A 16,561-nucleotide genomic window follows, 5' to 3' on the forward strand; every position below is an offset into this window, starting at 1 on the left:
TTGCATATTAGGCCACACACCCCTGATGGAGCCAATCCTCCTGGAGCTTACAGTAGGCCCTGTACTAAGAGCCCTGTAAGCTCCAAGAGGACTGGCTACATCAGGGATATGTGGCCTAATATGCAAAGGAGTTCCTACTACAAAAAAGCCCTGGAACCCAATAAAACCACATTAATAGATTATAAGATCAACCTCATCTGTTTGCTCAGAAGTGAACCCCACCAAATTTAATGGGGCTTACCAGCAACTGGAGAAGGCTATGGCAAACCACCCTGTAAAAAGTCTGCCAAAAAAAGTCAAGATGTGATGTCACTCCATGGGTTGGAAACAACTTGGTGCTTGCACAGAGGACTACCTTTACTCTTTTTTTTACCACCAGCTAAGTGTGCGCTGAAATATAGTTGAAGGTCCCAGTTCTGTGCCTGATTACCTGGGAGAAGCCCTGTGGATGCCTCGGGATCATTTCTGGATACAAGTCCTAAATAGAGGGCTACAGGGCTGCAGTCCTATGCACACTAAGTTTGCTGTGTTCCCAGAAGGGGGAAAGTGTCCTGTCCCCTTAATATTGGTTTGTTTGTTTATTGCCTTCCTTCCCAGCAGAGACGCAAAGCAGGTTACATCACTCTACTCTTATCCATTTTATCCTCCTGACAACCCTGTCGGCTGAGAATGTGGGACTGGCCCAAGGTTGCCCAGCAGGCTTCTGTGACAGAATGGGGATTTGAACTTGGGTTTCCCAGATCCTAGCTGGACACTTTAACCAGCACAGCACACTGGCTGTAAATTTACTGGAATGTCTTTCACTGCCCATTTCCACACATCAAGTCTCTAAAGAGCCAGTTTGGTGTAGTGGTTAAGTGTGCAGACTCTTATCTGGGAGAACCAGGTTTGATTCCCCATTCCTCCACTTGCAGCTGACCACTGTAATGGTCTTGGGTCAGCCATAGCTCTTGTAGGAGTTGTCCTTGAAAGAGCAGCTTCTGTGAGAGCTCTCAGCCCCACCTACCTCACAGGGTGTCTGTTGTGGGGGAAGAAGATAAAGGAGATTGTAAGCTGCTCTGAGACTCTGATTCAGAAAGAAGGGTGGAGTATAAATCTATGGTCTTCTTCTTCTATTGAGAAGGACGGGGAATGTTTCTCCAGGTCCATTGGCTACCCTAATACACAGCTGGCCAGGACACATTCAGCCTCCCCCCTTCCAATTCAATAGGACTAGTTTCTGTGGGGAGTAACTGGTTAGACAGTCCAGTATCCTGTCCCAGTTTAGCAGAGTACACCCTGGCTACACACAATTCATTTATTTAGAAACTACATTCCAGATAGGTAAGCTTTATAGGCAGAACTAGTCTAAACCAATGCTCCCTCTAAGCTGTGGAGTCTTTTGAGCAAAACTTCTACTTTGTGAGCTCCTTTGTGAGTTGTGAATGAGAGATCTGGCTACTGCATAAATTTGTTTGCTCTGGGGGCCATTTTTCCTGAGCTAAGAAAAAAAATGTGTGAGTGAGGGTTCTAAAAAACTGTGAGCTAGCTCACACTAACTCAGTTTAGAGAGAACGCTGGTCTAAACTACCTTGGATGGACACAGATCCAAAGGAGGACTCTGCATCCATTGTGCCCAAGAAGAGAGCAGTGTGCTCCTTCCATGTTGTTTGTGCGAGAGAAGAGGAGAGAGTGTGAGAGGGTAGAACAGAAGGTAGGAAGTTGTTTCACTGTGATCTATCACTCTACATCAAAGGGACAGAGACAGGAGAATAAACAGGAAGAAAAACCCACAATTTGCTTGTCTATCTCACTGACTTGTTTGCAAGCCCTCCCCCTTGGAGGCTGAGGCCTGAGACAGCATCTAGTCTTTCTCTTCCAACAGTTGCCAAGGAAATGCTCAGTCCTAAACACATTCAGCAGAAGTGCATTTTATTGGCCTTCGCTGGGTCTTAAGTTAAAAGCATGCCAAGCTTTTCAGGAGACCGTTTCTTGACTCATGGCCAATGCTGCATTCATCAGATCTTTAAAGGCATGCTAACAGAACATGGTAACCTTTGGTGGGATCCCACAGTCGGGATATGGCTGAGTTTGTTTTCAAAGTGCAACCTTTTTTACTAGAAGTGCTGAAAAGTTTTCTACAAGTATAAACCTCACTGTGGGAACTACTGTAGACCATGATGACTTTACCTGGTGTCTGAGGGAGGCTTAGAGAAAAAAAAGTGTTCCTACAGAAGACAAGTTCACTTGATCTATTTGGCAGTGTTGTCTACATTCATGACTTTCTCTGCTCTATTCTGTAATACAGACAATGCATTTCCAGAAAAGAAAAGCGTCCTTAGGGGAACCTGGCTTTCTAGCCTTACATGTCACAAGCAATACTCCCTCTAAGCTGTGGAGTCTTGTGAGCAAAAATTCTACTTCATGAGCTACTGGCATCAAAGTTGGATCCAAATAGGCAGCCGTGTTGGTCTGAAGTAGTAGAACAAAATAGGAGTCGATTGCACCTTTACGACCAACATAGTTTTATTCAGAACGTAAGCTTTCGTGTGCAATGCACACTTCTTCATACAAGGAATGAGGTACAGTAAGCAGAGCCACATACAGCTGGTGGAGTTTGCAATGCCAAGTGGTACAAAGTTAAAATCCAATAGCAGAATAGTAAAATTAACAGATTCAGAAAACCTTTGATCTGGATTGCATTAGCGTGGGAAACCATAAAACAGTAACATGGCAGAATGTGAGAATGCCTGTTAATTATCAAAGTTGTGAGCTACTGCATAAATTAGAGTGCTCTGGGGCCATTTTCCCTGAACTAAGACAAACATGTGTGAGGTTCAAAAACTGTGGGCCGGCTCACACTAACTCAGCTTAAAGGGAACACTGGTCACAAGCAATGTCTCTATCTAAATGCTCTCTGTCTTGTCGTCTTTAGTTTCTCTTCCTTGGACGATGGCCGGACTCTAGGTCTTTGAACAACAAATCCCCATGGAGTTCTTGAAGCAAGAGAAGGCTATTGTAGAACTTGGAATCACAGTCCCTACTAGACCTTGTGATTTGCTGAACCTGGCGGATATATTTGGGGACAGACAGCAGGCATGGCAGCTGGTTTATGGTGACCCTGCAGGGCAGAGGTGACCAAACTTGTTTAACAGCCATATAGCAGGGGTGGCCAACGGTAGCTCTCCAGATGTTTTTTGCCTACAACTCCCATCAGCCCCAGCCAGCATGGCCAATGGCTGGAAGGAAGGAAGGAAGGAAGGAAGGAAGGAAGGAAGGAAGGAAGGAAGGAAGGAAGGAAGGAAGGGAGGGAGGGAGGGAGGGAGGAAGGGGTAGAAGGAAAACAACTTTAACTTTAAATTCATTCTCCAAGCTGCTGGCTGTCTTGGCTTGGAGAAGTGATTTAAATAGAGAAATGCCTTCTCCAAGAGGGCTGACAAGGCAGTGGGGGCTTCAAGAGCCCCACAATATATGTGAAAGAGTCACATGTGGCTCCTGAGCCACAGTTTGGCCACCCCAGGAGAAAGTAATTTTAAAAGTACGATAGGAGTAAGGTTTTATTATGACAATTATAATTCAAGAAGCATTTTACGGTAGATGCTGAGCTGATATAATTAAGTGCACCTTCCAGTGAAATCAGGAGTGTGTGGTATATACAAATGAGTTATGTAAATGAGTTGCGCTAATGACCTCCGGTACCTCTTTTTCTATGAAATGACCCCTGGTTAGGTATATCCTTTAAACAGCTCCAGAGAAAGGATCCCTTGCCTGCTTTTTGCACCAGTGCAAACCACCTCATAAAAAGTCTGCCGTGAAAACGTTGTGAAAGCAGCGTCACCCCAGAGTCGGAAATGACTGATGCTTGCACACACTGATGCTTACCTTTACTTTAACCAGTGGCATTTATCATAAAGTGACCACAAAAAATGATTTCAGCATTAATCATGTAGTTTCATGGGCAAACACCAACCAAAGGTGCAGGAAGGCACACAGAGACACTTAAGTAATCAGTCTCAACTCAAAAAACTATTAGGTCTTTCTACTTTTAAATGTGTGCTTTTTGAGAATCGGAGGGGATTGTGGCAGTCATGGTGGATAAGATAGATCAGCTGCAAGCTGCTACCAAATACATCCATCCAGTTTGGATTCAGATAAATAAATAACCCACTGTATTACTGGTTCAGTGTTTGTCATCAGCAAGTAGAATACAAGCACAAGCTGTTAGTAACTGAGAATTCCTGTTCTGTATGTACAAATGATAAATTTTAGCAAGAACTGTAGCCTTATTTGCATACAACAAACTTAAGACTGTGATTTCATATTCACTCTGTACTAATTCCATTACAATAAATGGGACTGTGCCTTACCTGGATAGGAGAAGAAGAAAAGAGAACAGGAGAAGAGACTGAATTTATACCCCACACTTCACTACCCAAAGGAATTTCAGAGCAGCTTACAATCTCCTTTCCCTTCCTCTCCCCACCACAGACACCCTGTGAGGTAGGTGGGACTGAGAGAGCTCTAAGAGAACTGCTCAAGAATCGTGACTGACCCAAGATCACTCAGCAGCTGCAAGTGGAGGAGTGGGGAATCAAACCTGGTTCTCCCAGATTAGTGTCCATGCACTCAACCACCGCACAAAACTGGCTAGCTAGAGTGTTAGATATTGACAGTTATGCAGGGTTGGTGGCCCTGATTGGTATTTGGATGTGAGACCACTGAGGAAGTCCAGGGTTGCTATTCAGTGGCAGGCAATGGCAAACCACCTGCGTTAGTTCCTTGCCTTGAAAACCTTATGGGGTCATTACAAGTCAGCTGTGACTTGACATGGGGAAAAAAGGGACTGTAGCATAAAGTCAGGGCCTTGCACAGTGATGGCACCCACAGACTAGAAGTGATTCTGAGAGACTATTCTATACATACTGCTCTGGAACTCCAAGCAGATTAATAGTCTGATTCTATGCTTCTTATTCAAAAGAAAGTTCCACTGTATTCACTGCAGGGCTTTTTTTGTAGCAGTCCCGTAAGTTCTTGGAAGATTGGCTACATCAGAGGGGTGTGGCCTAATATGCAAAGGAGTTCCTGCTACTGATACACTGTATTCCATTGGGACTTCCTTGCAAATAACATGTTTATGATAGTGGGGAATTACTTAAGCTAAGAAAGGTCTCCCTGGGCCTTGGCATTGTGCTCTGATTGAACCTGGCACATGCAAAGACATAACAAACAACCTCTGAGCATATTTGGAGACAGAGCTTTGCTGTGATTTGAAGCAGCCAGCCCTAGAAACATTTTTTACCCTGCGCTTTCCCTAAAGAGTTCAGGGCACCATTTGTGGTATTATCCCTTCCTCCATCTTCTCCTCACAATAACCCTGCAAAGTAGGTCTGGTTCTCAGACAGTAACTGGTCCTAGGTCACCTTTCCAGCTTCATGGGAGAATGGGAATCTGAACCTGGGATCCCGGGGTCCTAGCCAGATCCCAATGACTTGCAACCAGCTATCACCTCCACCCCCCCCGCCACCCCCCCCCCCCGAATATTAGTCACTGATTCCAAGTCCAGATCATCTCTAATCCTTTGTCATGTTTTCATGCTTAATAGACCTGGAAGGAGAGTCAGCCATAAGATCAGGAAAGCAAGACACTTAATTTTATTTTTAAAGCACAAAGTCCTGTTGGGAAGAAGGTTCTTCAGGAGAGGAAGAGGAGGGAGGAAGCAAGCAAGTGATCAAGGAGAGAGGGAGGGAGGGAGGAAAGGGGTGAGAGAGAGAGAGAGAGAGAAAGAAAGAGAGAGAGAGAGAGAGAGAGAGAGAGAGAGAGAAAGAAAGAAAGAAAGAAAGAAAGAAAGAAAGAAAGAAAGAAAGAAAGAAAGAAAGAAAGAAAGAAAGAAAGAAAGAAAGAAAGAAAGAAAGAAAGAAAGAAAGAAAGAAAGAAAGAAAGAAAGAAAGACTCATGGGGAGGTGAAGCAGAGAGAAGTACCTCTTGTGAAGCTTCTCCCTCCCTTTCTTGCCAACTGAAAGCCCTCATTAAGCCAGGGAGGCTGTTCTTATTATTACCGAGGGAAATCAGGAGAGTCCATTAAGATCCCGAGGCCTCCGATTCGCTCGCAAGGACCCACAGAGCACTTACCGGCTGGCTGGTGATGGACCACTAATAGCTACTCTGCTCAGACAGCAGCATGCCTGGTAGAAACCATGCCGGTCTGCTGCATTTGGGGGCCCGGATGCTTTTTAGCCCAGTGTACCGTGCAATCCAAAGGCCACTTTCTCGAGAGCAGCAAGCCCCCTCGAATAGGACTGCTCTCCGAGAAAGTTCCCGTGAAGCGCTTGGGGCTGAAAACGAGAAGGGCGCCCCCCGGCCTCGCCGTCTGACTGCGAGGGCACTGTCTTAGAATAAGTCGCATTGGAAGTCAGTCCCCAGGGCTTCTCTGCACGGGCAGATGCTGAGGATCCGCGGGGAAGCTTCGGAAAGACAGGACTAAAGAAAGAAGAACTAATTCCGCCCTAGACCTTTAATCCTGGTTCATCCCTGTCTCCAAACTGACATTCTACACTTGAATCATGGGGTCATAGAAACCAACTCTATGAGTTTATGATTCTAGTGCAGAAAATCAGTTCGGGGACAGGGCCGAGCCAGAATTAAAGGTCTAGGGCGGAAATGGCCACTGAATCGGGGGATCCATTTAAACTCTCCCCCCTCCCCCCCACAAGTCAGTGCTAACATGGCGACCCCTTAGGACAGGAGTGGCCAAATTGTGACTTGGGAACCATTTGCGGCTCTTTCACACATATTGCCTGGCTCTTGAAGCCCCCAAGGCCCTGTTGGCTGGCAGCTTGGAGAATGCATTTAAAGTAAAAGTTGCTTTCTTTCCCCCTCCCCCCTACTCCCCATCTATTTTCCTCCCTCCCTCCCTTCACTCCAGCCGCACCTTTAAGACCAACAAAAGTTTATTCAGGGTATGAGCTTTGGTGCGCAGGCAGACTTCCTCAGATACATTGAAATGGAAGCTAACGTCTCATATTTATAGGCAGATAAATAGCTGGAGGGATAGGCTGCCGGATGTCTCTACATAGAGATGGCTCTTGTGTTAAGCAAGAGCTTTTTTCCCCCAGGAACGCAGTTCCGGCTGACTTGGTGTCAGGGGTGTGGCCTAATGTGCAATTGAGTTCCTGCTGGGCTTTTACTACAAAAAAGCCCTGTGTGAAACAATGGTGACATCTGAGGGTGTGACCTAATATGCAAAGCAGTTCCTGCTGGGCTTTTTCTACAAAAAAAAAGCCCTGGAGACATCTGTCTGTTGATTCTAGCCGAGAAACGACCCCGGGTGCTGGTGAGCAAAGCACGCTTCCTAGGGGGGAGTGTGTCCCCCCCAGTGAACGCAGCGGGCCTTATTTCGAAGCATGCCTACTTAGGATCGCCCTGCGTTTCCTTCCAGGTCGGTGGGATTGCCGAATCCGCTCCCGTTCCAGCCTGGCACTCCGGCTACAGCCCCCGCCTGGGATTTCTAGAACTTCTCCAACCTGGGGTCCCGGGCAAGGCTTGCGGGGGGGCGGGGCTGAGCGGGCTGGAGGGACAGACTGCCAGGGGCCACCCCGGGGGTCCGTAGAGTTGGGCAAAACTTGTGATTTACTTCCAGGTAGGTTTGGGTTGAGGAGAGGGAATGCGGGGTGGGGGGGAGAGAGGTCTCGGCAATCCTTGTGAATGGTCTGCCTTCATCCGCCTCCCTCCCTTAACCCATCGCCCTTTGGCGAGGTGCCAAACCCCCTCCCCGGATCCAGCCAGGAGGGCAGTCCCTCACAAGAGCTCTCCAGGCCACTAGCTCTCCCTCCCTCACCTCCTCTCCGGGACCATCGCCCCCGTTCGGGGCTCCTCTCTCCTGGGGCCGGGGATGCAGAGGCGTCTGCGGGCCAAGGCGGAGCGCAGGACTCGGGGCCTGTCCCTCCCGGCCGGGCTGCCTCTCTCTGGGACGCGCGACCCGGGCGCCTTCCATTGGCCGGCAGGCGGGCACGTGCCCCCTCCTCCCCTGGCAGTATAAGAGGCCCCGAGCGAAGGCGCGCCGCCGGGCTTGGGCATGGGGGCCGGCGGCGCGGCAGGTGGCCGGAGTGCCTCCTCCTCCCCCGCCGCGCCATGAACTCCTTCTTGGAGTACCTAGCACGGGGCGGGGGGGAGGGCTTGAGCCTGGCCGGCAAGCTGGGCGGCGGCGGGGGGGAGGCTCTGCGCCCGCCTTGCCCGCTCTCAGTGGCCGCCGGCCAGGGCTCCTACGAATTCCCGGCTCAGCCGCCGCCGCCCCAGCTGGAGCCGTGCGCCCTTGCGCGCTTCGCCTCGCCGCAGTACAGCGCCTTGCTGCGCCCGGAGGTGGCCAGCGGAGGCCAGCGGCAGTCTGGCGGCGCCCCGGCGCACTATGCCACGGCCGTCTTCTCCGGGGCGGGCGGCGGCGGAGGGGCGCCTTACCTGCCGGTGGACTACAGCGCGCTGGCCGAGACGCTGCAGCCGTGCGCCAAAGCGCCACCGCCGCCGCCACCCTCTGCGGACTGCCGGCCGGGCCGCGCCGCGCTTCTCAGCACCTTCGAGTGGATGAAAGTCAAGAGGAACACGCCCCCTCGAAGTAAGCGGCCCGGGCGATCTGCGGAGCTGGGGGGGGGGCGGGGGGCGGGCAGTGCCACCCCAAGTCGAGGGAAACCCTTCTGGGGCCTCAGTCTGGAAGGGATCCGGCGAGAGGTCGTCTGGGCTTCCCCTGGTCCCGGGACAGCTGCTGACTCCGGAGCAAGAGGGCGGGTGGGGCGCCGCTGGGCTGGGCTGCTCTTTCGGAAGGACGGGAGTTGGGCGTTGGAGAGCACAGGAGTCCCTCGGCGCCTAAAAGGTCAAGGAAACGGACTCCAAGCGGTGAGTTGGGCGAGGCGCTTTGCCCGACGGCTTGGCGCCTGCGTTCCACGCAGCCGTTTATGAATGAACCTTCCCCAAACACGTCCGATCCCTTCACAGCCTTGCTGGGGTCTGGCAAACTGGGGCCTCTGGGTGGCTGCCTTCCTCGAGGGACCCCCACGTTGGGTCTCTTCCTCCCTCCCCCTCCAGCTTCCCGCAGGGCGTCTCCTCTTCTGACGTGACCGAAGCGCGAGAGCAGAGCCGAAATTTGGTCCTTGTAGCTTCTGGGGCGAGTTCAGTCTTGATTCGATCTCGGTCGGCTTCGCTGGCTCCGAAACGCACCAGAAGCCTTCCTCGCGCTTCGGTCACCGCTGAAGAAGCCGCGATCCCGGCCGGCATCCAGTAATCCGGTGCCGTCGGAGGCGGTTGGTTTGCTTGCCCAGCTCCCCCCATTCACCCACCCGCCGCCCCCCTTTTCTTCTGCAGGTAAGAAGCCGCCGCTCTCCGGCTCGCCCAGCCCGCCCAGCGCCGTCCGGACCAACTTCAGCACCAAGCAGCTCACCGAACTGGAGAAGGAGTTTCACTTCAACAAGTACCTGACCCGGGCGCGCCGCCTGGAGATCGCCAAGGCGCTGGGCCTCAACGACACGCAGGTCAAGATCTGGTTCCAGAACCGGCGCATGAAGCAGAAGAAGCGCGAGCGGGAAGGCCTGGGGGTGGCGCGCCCTCCCGCCCCGGGGGGCTCCTTCCCCCTCGCTCCCGCCCAGCTCAGCCCCACGCCCCCGCCCGGCAGGCGGACGGCCCCCTCCTCCCCGGCCCGGGGCTCGCCCTGATGCTGCCCCTCGCAGGTCCGGCCTCAGCCGGGGAGGGAGCCGCGCAGCAGGTGTGGGGCTTGGAGCCTGCAGCCCTTTCCAAGGCCGGGAGCGCCGGCTGCGCGAAGGCCTCGTCCAGTCCTCAAGGCAAGTCCCCGCCGGGCCTGCGGGGTGAAGGGCCGGCCGCTGCTTCTTCCTCTTCCTATGCAGAACTGACTCGAAGCGCCTTTTTTGAATGGCTCGTTTACACTGCTGAGTTCGATGTCCTTTCAGGGAACGCCGCCGCTGCTCTCAGCCGCTGGAATGCTGCTAAACGCAAGCCGATCCTAAACCTCCCCCTCCCCGACTTTCTATGCATAGGATCGCAGGCTCCCGCCTTTGCTGCTCTTCCCGGCTTTAATTTGGGCTTTTGGGGAAAGGGGAGGCAAGGAGACCAAAGATAAGAAGCCCTGGCGGAGCTTCGGCTCTGCTCTTTCTTTTTTAAAAAACAATGTACCAAACTCTGCTTTTTAAAGCGTAGGGTCGACTTCTCTTGGTGCCTGCGTGGAAACACAATCATTCGCTAGATATGGGGCGGGGGGGGGGGGGGGAGGCTCAGAAGTCAGGCTCGAAACCGAGGTGCTTTCCCGCCCCCCGCCAAGCACATTTCAACCAGGTTGCCTTGCAGTCCAGCTTGTCTGAAATGCCACAGGTTGGGTCTGGGGTCTTGCCGCGCATTCGTCTGGCCCTGGGCTTTCGATTTGGAGCTGGTGGATCAAACAGAGATTCTGAGCGTCATTTCATTTGACTTGCACTGATGCGTCTCCAAGGGAAGATTTTAATATATGCAGGGGACGTAAGGAGGTGTCAGGTCAGGGGTCGTCTCCTTACCGCACAATTCTCACTTTTGCTTGCCAGCCGGGCCCCAAAATAGCTTCATCTCTGGGTTTCCAAGAGGCCTGGAGAAAAATGCTCTGCCCCCTTCATAGGTGCTCCATGTGTGGGATATGGGCAGGCGGGGTAAAACTTTTCACAGCAGCGGGATAAAGTACATCCCAGTGGGCCTCTCTCAGGGGGTCAGGGCACTCCCCTCCCTCCAGTCACTTGACTGGTGAACCCTCTTCTTTCCTATGTCAGCTACGATTTTTTTGAAAGCTACGATGCAACAACTAAACTGCAGGGTGAACTTTAAAAAAGCACACAGACCCCTCCCTTATTATGAAATAAATGTTAGTTGTGAAGAGGCCACTGGATTTGTGCCCCCCCCCCTTTTTTTGCTGCAATAGGCTAATAGCGCTACCCTTCTGGAATGGTAAAGGGGGGATGTTTTAGTTGTGCATGGTGGTCCTTAAATAGGATAAAAAGATTGTGTTCTGGAATAACAAAACAGGGTCTCTAGGAAAAGACTCTTGAAGTGACTTTCTACCTAAATCTTAATGCTGGGCTTCTGAAAAGGCCTTTTGGTTACAGGTTATTGTTGCTGTCATGATGATAATGATGAATGGTCACAATCAGATATTTGACTGGTGGTGGCATTCGGCAATTCGAGATCTAGCCAAATTCTTGGGAATTTCAGAGGTATCTTTGCAAGATTCTTGCTGTTCCAAGCAACACTGTCTTCTGGAGCTGAGCTGCTGTAAGTTGCTCAATGCCCAGAATATCCAGGTGTTTCTTGAGACTTCTAGGCACTGCTCCAAGGGCTCCAATGACAACTGGTAGGACAAGTCCCAGAGGTGCTCTAACTATTGGTAGGTTTTGGTATTTGGCGGTCTTCTCCTGTTCTTTCTTTTCTATTCTGCTCTCTCCTGGTATTGCAAAGTCAATGGTCCAAACCCCATTTCTCATTTTTTCTTCACTTGTGATGCCACGGGAGTTATGCTCCAGGTGTTTCTCTGTTTTCAGTCGGATCCAGGTTGCTGTTGTGGTTAACAAAGACTTTGGATATTCTCCAGAGACAAACTGCTACTCCTTTTGGGGGGGGGAGGGGCTGAAAAACAAACAGCCCTGACCTTTAGACCAACTATCTTGCCTTAACATTTGGAGGGACAGAAACAAGGAAGGTGTCTGCCTCAGGTCGCCGGGTACATTGATCTCACTCATTTTCTGGACTCTAAGAATGTGAAATGGAAGAAAGAAAATAAAGGCTGGGAACCCTTTCTATGTTCTTTGTTTCTTACTGTGGCCAGTGGTGGTTGTGTGACGATTGGCTCACCCATGCTCTCCAGCCCAGAGGGAGGCTGAAATAGCCCCGGCAGAGATTCGCCAACGGGGAGGGGGGGGGGAACGAAACAACCTTGTCCACCTTTTATGCAAGGAAGGCCTGAGTGAGTCAGTCTTAAACCGGAGTGCCGAAGAAGCCCCCAGTTCCATCCACATTCTGTAGTGCAGCGGAGTGGTTAAGAGCGGAGGACTACTGCGGGACCCGGGTTCTAATCACCGCTCCTGCCAGGGAAGCTGGCCTAGTAACTTTGGGCCAGTGGCATGCTCTCAGCCCCACCTACCTCACAGGGTTGTTGTGAGGATAGAATAGAGGAGAAAAGAACCCTGTAAGCCTTTTCGGGTCCCTGCTAGGGAGAAAAGCAGGGTACAAATATATTAAATAACAGACATAGCCAGTTTCCCCTCTAAGCTGAGTGAGTTTTTTAACCTCCGGCTCACACATTTCTGCCTTAACTCAGGAAGGATTGCTCCAGAGCAAAGTAATGTATGCAGCAGCTCGCAACTTCAGTGCCAGGAGCTCACAAAGCAGAATTTGTGCTCACGAGACTCCACAGCTTCGTGGGTGCGTTGGACACAGCAGGGCGAGGCTTTCCCAGTTAAGGCGCCCAGGTGTGGCGCTGCAGGTAGGTGGGATCGGAGCCTCCCTTCTCTCCATTTGCCTGTGCCCGAAACGAGGAGGCAGCGTACGAAGTTTTCTTCAACTTCGCGGAATCCATGGGAACGACCCACCGGCGCAGCTTTGGGAATCCCACTTGCGAAGGAGAGCCGCAGGGTGAAATCAGCCCCCTCTCGCGGCTTTGCAGAAAGCGCCGGTTCATCCGACCGGTTGCTTCTTTCCTTTCCCTTAGTGGTGGTGGCGCAGCGCGATCCTGAACGACCTTCCCTTGGGAAGAGGCCACCAAGCTAAGATCTCAGGGGCGCCTATTCTGTCGGACTCCCGCCCACGTTCTTGGGGACATTTTGCAAGTCGGGGATGAGGGACCCCGCCAAATTCGGGGCGAAAAGCATCGACAGCTTCCGAACCAAGGGAGCCCGAAAGGAGGCCTGAAGTAGCCCGGCTTTGGAGGCGGCCTGGGGGGCGGGGAGACGCCCAAAAAGCCGAGCAGGGGCTGTGGGGGCGGGGGGGGGGCGGGGAGGGAGGGTGTCAGGGGGAGAGTTCAGACTGGGGGGTCTCCGGCCCGCCTGGCTCCAAGGCGAGGAGTCCTCTCGACAGCACAGGATGGAGCTGAAAAGGCCGCGATACTCTGCGCTTGGATTCGGCGCGAAGCAACAAGCGGCTCCACTAGACGCGCAGAGGATCGGCCGCAAGAGAAGACTCCCCCCACCGCACCCCCTAAGATCAGGGATTCTGTGGTCTGGTAGGCAAGGGTCATTTCCTAGAATAAGAGGTGCCGGAGCTCATTAGCACGGCCCATTTGCAGAACTCTTTTGCATATAGACACACAGCCCTGACATCCCCAGAAGGTGTACTGAATTACATCAGCTCAGCATATCCTTTAAAAAGCTTCTTGAATTAGAATTGTCACCACAAAACCTTCCTCCCCTTATACTTTTCAAATTACTTTATCCTCTGTGACCACAGTGGCACGATGAAGGTTTCCTTATCTGTCTGCTTTATAGGTTTTGGTTATTTTGTGGGGGGAAATATTGAAAAATTGTCAAATCTTAGAGTTCAGCAAGATTCTCACAGGGGGTTTGAGCAATGGAGCCCAGAAGCATGGGGTGTTTTTTAGCGGTTACGGAGCTCTGCTCCTGTGAGCTCCTGCCCCAAACGAGGCCCGCTGGTAGGCAAGGACGGCTCCGAGTCGGCATCTCTCCTTCCAGCCCTGTCCAAAAGATTTCTCTCCCCCCTGCCCAAGTTGGCCCCATCCAATGCAAGCGGACAGGAGAGGAGAAAGCCCCGGCTGGCTTTGCCCTTGGAGAATTACAGGGAATGATCCCGTCGGAGGGTCTCCCCAGCTTTGCTTCCCAAGAGCCTCAGGCAGCCGGCACAGATGTCATCCAGTTCTTCTTCTTCTTCTTCTTCTTCTTCTTCTTCTTCTTCTTCTTCTTCTTCTTCTTCTTCTTCTTCTTCTTCTTCTTCTTCTTCTTCTTCTTCTTCTTCTTCTTCTTCTTCTTCTTCTTCTTCTTCTTCTTCTTCTTCTCCTCCTCCTCCTCCTCCTCCTCCTCCTCCTCCTCCTCCTCCTTCTCCTTCTCCTTCTCCTTCTCCTTCTTCTCCTTCTCCTTCTCCTTCTCCTTCTCCTCCTTCTCCTTCTCCTTCTTTTAAGCACTGCTACGTTCATTCAACACACAGGGTTCTTGTTAGCTCTGTTTCTGTGTTGTTTTAGCAGGTTGGCTGGGAGCCAGGTGGCCTACATTTTCATCCTAGGCAACTGTTATGGCCCCACTGTTCCCTGCAAGGGGGATCAATGGGCCCAGGGTATCTCCTGATCCATTCTGTTTGACTCCATTACTTCCCACCCAGACTCCTTCCCTCCTCCAGAGAGAGCCAGTTTGGTGTAGTAGTGAAGTGCATGGCCTCTTATCTGGGAGAACCAGGTTTGATTCTCCACTCCTCCACTTGCAGCCACTGGTATAACCATGGGTCAGTCACAAATTCTCTCAGAGCTGTTCCCTCAAGAGCAGTTCCCTCAAGAGCACTCTCAGCCCCACCTACCTCACAGGATGTCTGTGGAAAGGGAAAGGAGATCATAAACTGCTCCGAGACTCCCAAGTGAAGGGTGATGTATCAATCCAATCTCTTCCTCCTCCCCCCACATTTGTAGGTCAGCAACTGGGGGCCTTCTCTACTGGGATTCCTGATGGCCTCACTTCTCAAGAGTTAATGAGGGAGCCCCCTTCATTACTCACAATGGTTAGATTATACAAAATACAACCAATACACCCAATGAACTGAAGTCTTGTATAATCTACCAGAAGACTAATGGAGTGCTGGTTTAGAAAGCTGTAGTGGAGTTTGGGGCATGACCATGTTTTTCTCATCACATAGTGATGTGGGATTGTTCAAAAGTGGGGTTCTCGTAGAACCAGCTCATCCGAATGGGTCTGCCACCTGACAGATGCTGAAGAGAGCACAGATTTGACAAGATGCTGGAGTCCAGTGGCACCTTTTAAGACCAATAAAGTTTTATTCAGGGTGTGAGCTTCTGTGTGCAGGCACACTTCTTCAGACAGAATGGAATGGAAACAGAAATTACAATCTTACATATAGAAGTTGGGAAATAAACAAGCACACAGAATAATTAAGATGTTTTAGCAGATTAAAAGAATAATTAGCTTAGTTATATGACTATCAGTTGTTAGGGTTCAATTGGGGGGGACCAAATCACAAGGACATAAATATGTCAGAATTGAAGATTGATGTTTCCTTATGATGAGCATCTGTCATTAGGTTTCTTATACCTTTAGAGCAGGGGTCCTCAAACTTTTTAAATAGGGGGCCAGTTCACTGTCCCTCAGACTGTTGGAGGGCCGGACTGCCATTACTGTACAAGGCCGCGGGCCATCAGTTCTCCGTCTTCTGCATCTCTCTCCCTTCCCCACACCACACACCCCGGCCTGGGAACTCACCTCACCTCAGTATCACCTCACACTCTGTCTCCGCCACCTCAGCCCAGTGCCGGAAGTGTGCGTTGCTAACGCGAGTTTAGGTCGAACGTCACTTCCGGTCTGATTTTGCCATAACCTGGCGGGCCGCATAAACGTCCTCAGCAAGCCGCATCTGGCCCGCGGGCCGTAGTTTGAGGACCCCTGCTTTAGAGTATTGATCCTTTACCTTTACCTCCATTGATCTCCTTTCAAGCACGGAATAAACAAACAGCATCTTTTTCTTAGAGATGTCCTGTCCTGTCAGAGAAATCTACTCTAATACATTGCACACTATTAAAAAGGTTATTCCAATACACTAATACAAAAAAAATAAATACATTAGAATACAGTGGATGTTTAGCTTTATTTGGTGAAAATGGGTTTCACATATGTAATGAGATTTTTAGAAAACCCAATATCCCTGTTCAATCCTGGAGACTGGGGAGATCTTGTAATTCACCATCTTCATGATGTTGTGATAGTATGATGTACCTTTCCCGAATGAAACAGGTTGGTAAAATGAACACAATATAAGAAGTGAGAATATCACTGCAAAGCAAGGACAACCAAATATGTTTGGATTTCCTACAATACACCTTGGTGAGAGGTAATCCCAACATTAAGTAATGTGAGAAGTTGCTTAGAGCCACAGTACTGAATAACCAGTTTACATTTCTAGATATCACACTGGATAGGATCCTGGAGTATCCTAAGGAGATTGTGGCTCTGCTGTAGGAGCTGATGGAGTATCATGAACCATTTTTTATCTCAGTCTGAAGGTCCTGGTGAGCTGTTCCTCACTCTTGCCTTTTGACATAATGGATCCCTCAACAGCCCTTCTCTTTTTACTGCATAGTGATAAAGCAACAGCTTTGTCTTCACTCAGTCTATAATAAGCAGAGGCATAAAGGAGATGCAGGGAAGAGGTAGTATGCGTTGTTGCATGCAAACACTTAAAGCCCTGCAAAGTGATCTCCTAATTAGCTGTCCATAGTGGACCGGACACTGAAGGTAATTTCACATGGCCCTGAGGGCACTTCCTTTCACTCTTTAAGCGCTAGGCATGATGGGATTGCTGGTCTTCTACATCTATATCTTTGAAGGCACTCTGCTTCTAGAAA

General features: G+C 50.7%; 1 protein-coding gene across 1 annotated transcript; it reads left to right on the forward strand.

The window, feature by feature from the left end:
- The first annotated feature begins 8,106 nt into the window (after nucleotides 1-8,106).
- On the forward strand, nucleotides 8,107-9,674 carry HOXD1 (homeobox D1). Its single transcript, XM_060257019.1, has 2 exons — nucleotides 8,107-8,584; nucleotides 9,328-9,674. The coding sequence occupies exons 1-2, from the start codon at nucleotides 8,107-8,109 to the stop codon at nucleotides 9,672-9,674; spliced, it is 825 nt and encodes a 274-aa protein (XP_060113002.1).
- The last annotated feature ends 6,887 nt before the right edge of the window (nucleotides 9,675-16,561 follow it).

This window comes from Heteronotia binoei, chromosome 16 (genome assembly GCF_032191835.1).
Source record: "Heteronotia binoei isolate CCM8104 ecotype False Entrance Well chromosome 16, APGP_CSIRO_Hbin_v1, whole genome shotgun sequence".
Classification (NCBI taxonomy): Eukaryota; Metazoa; Chordata; class Lepidosauria; order Squamata; family Gekkonidae; genus Heteronotia; species Heteronotia binoei.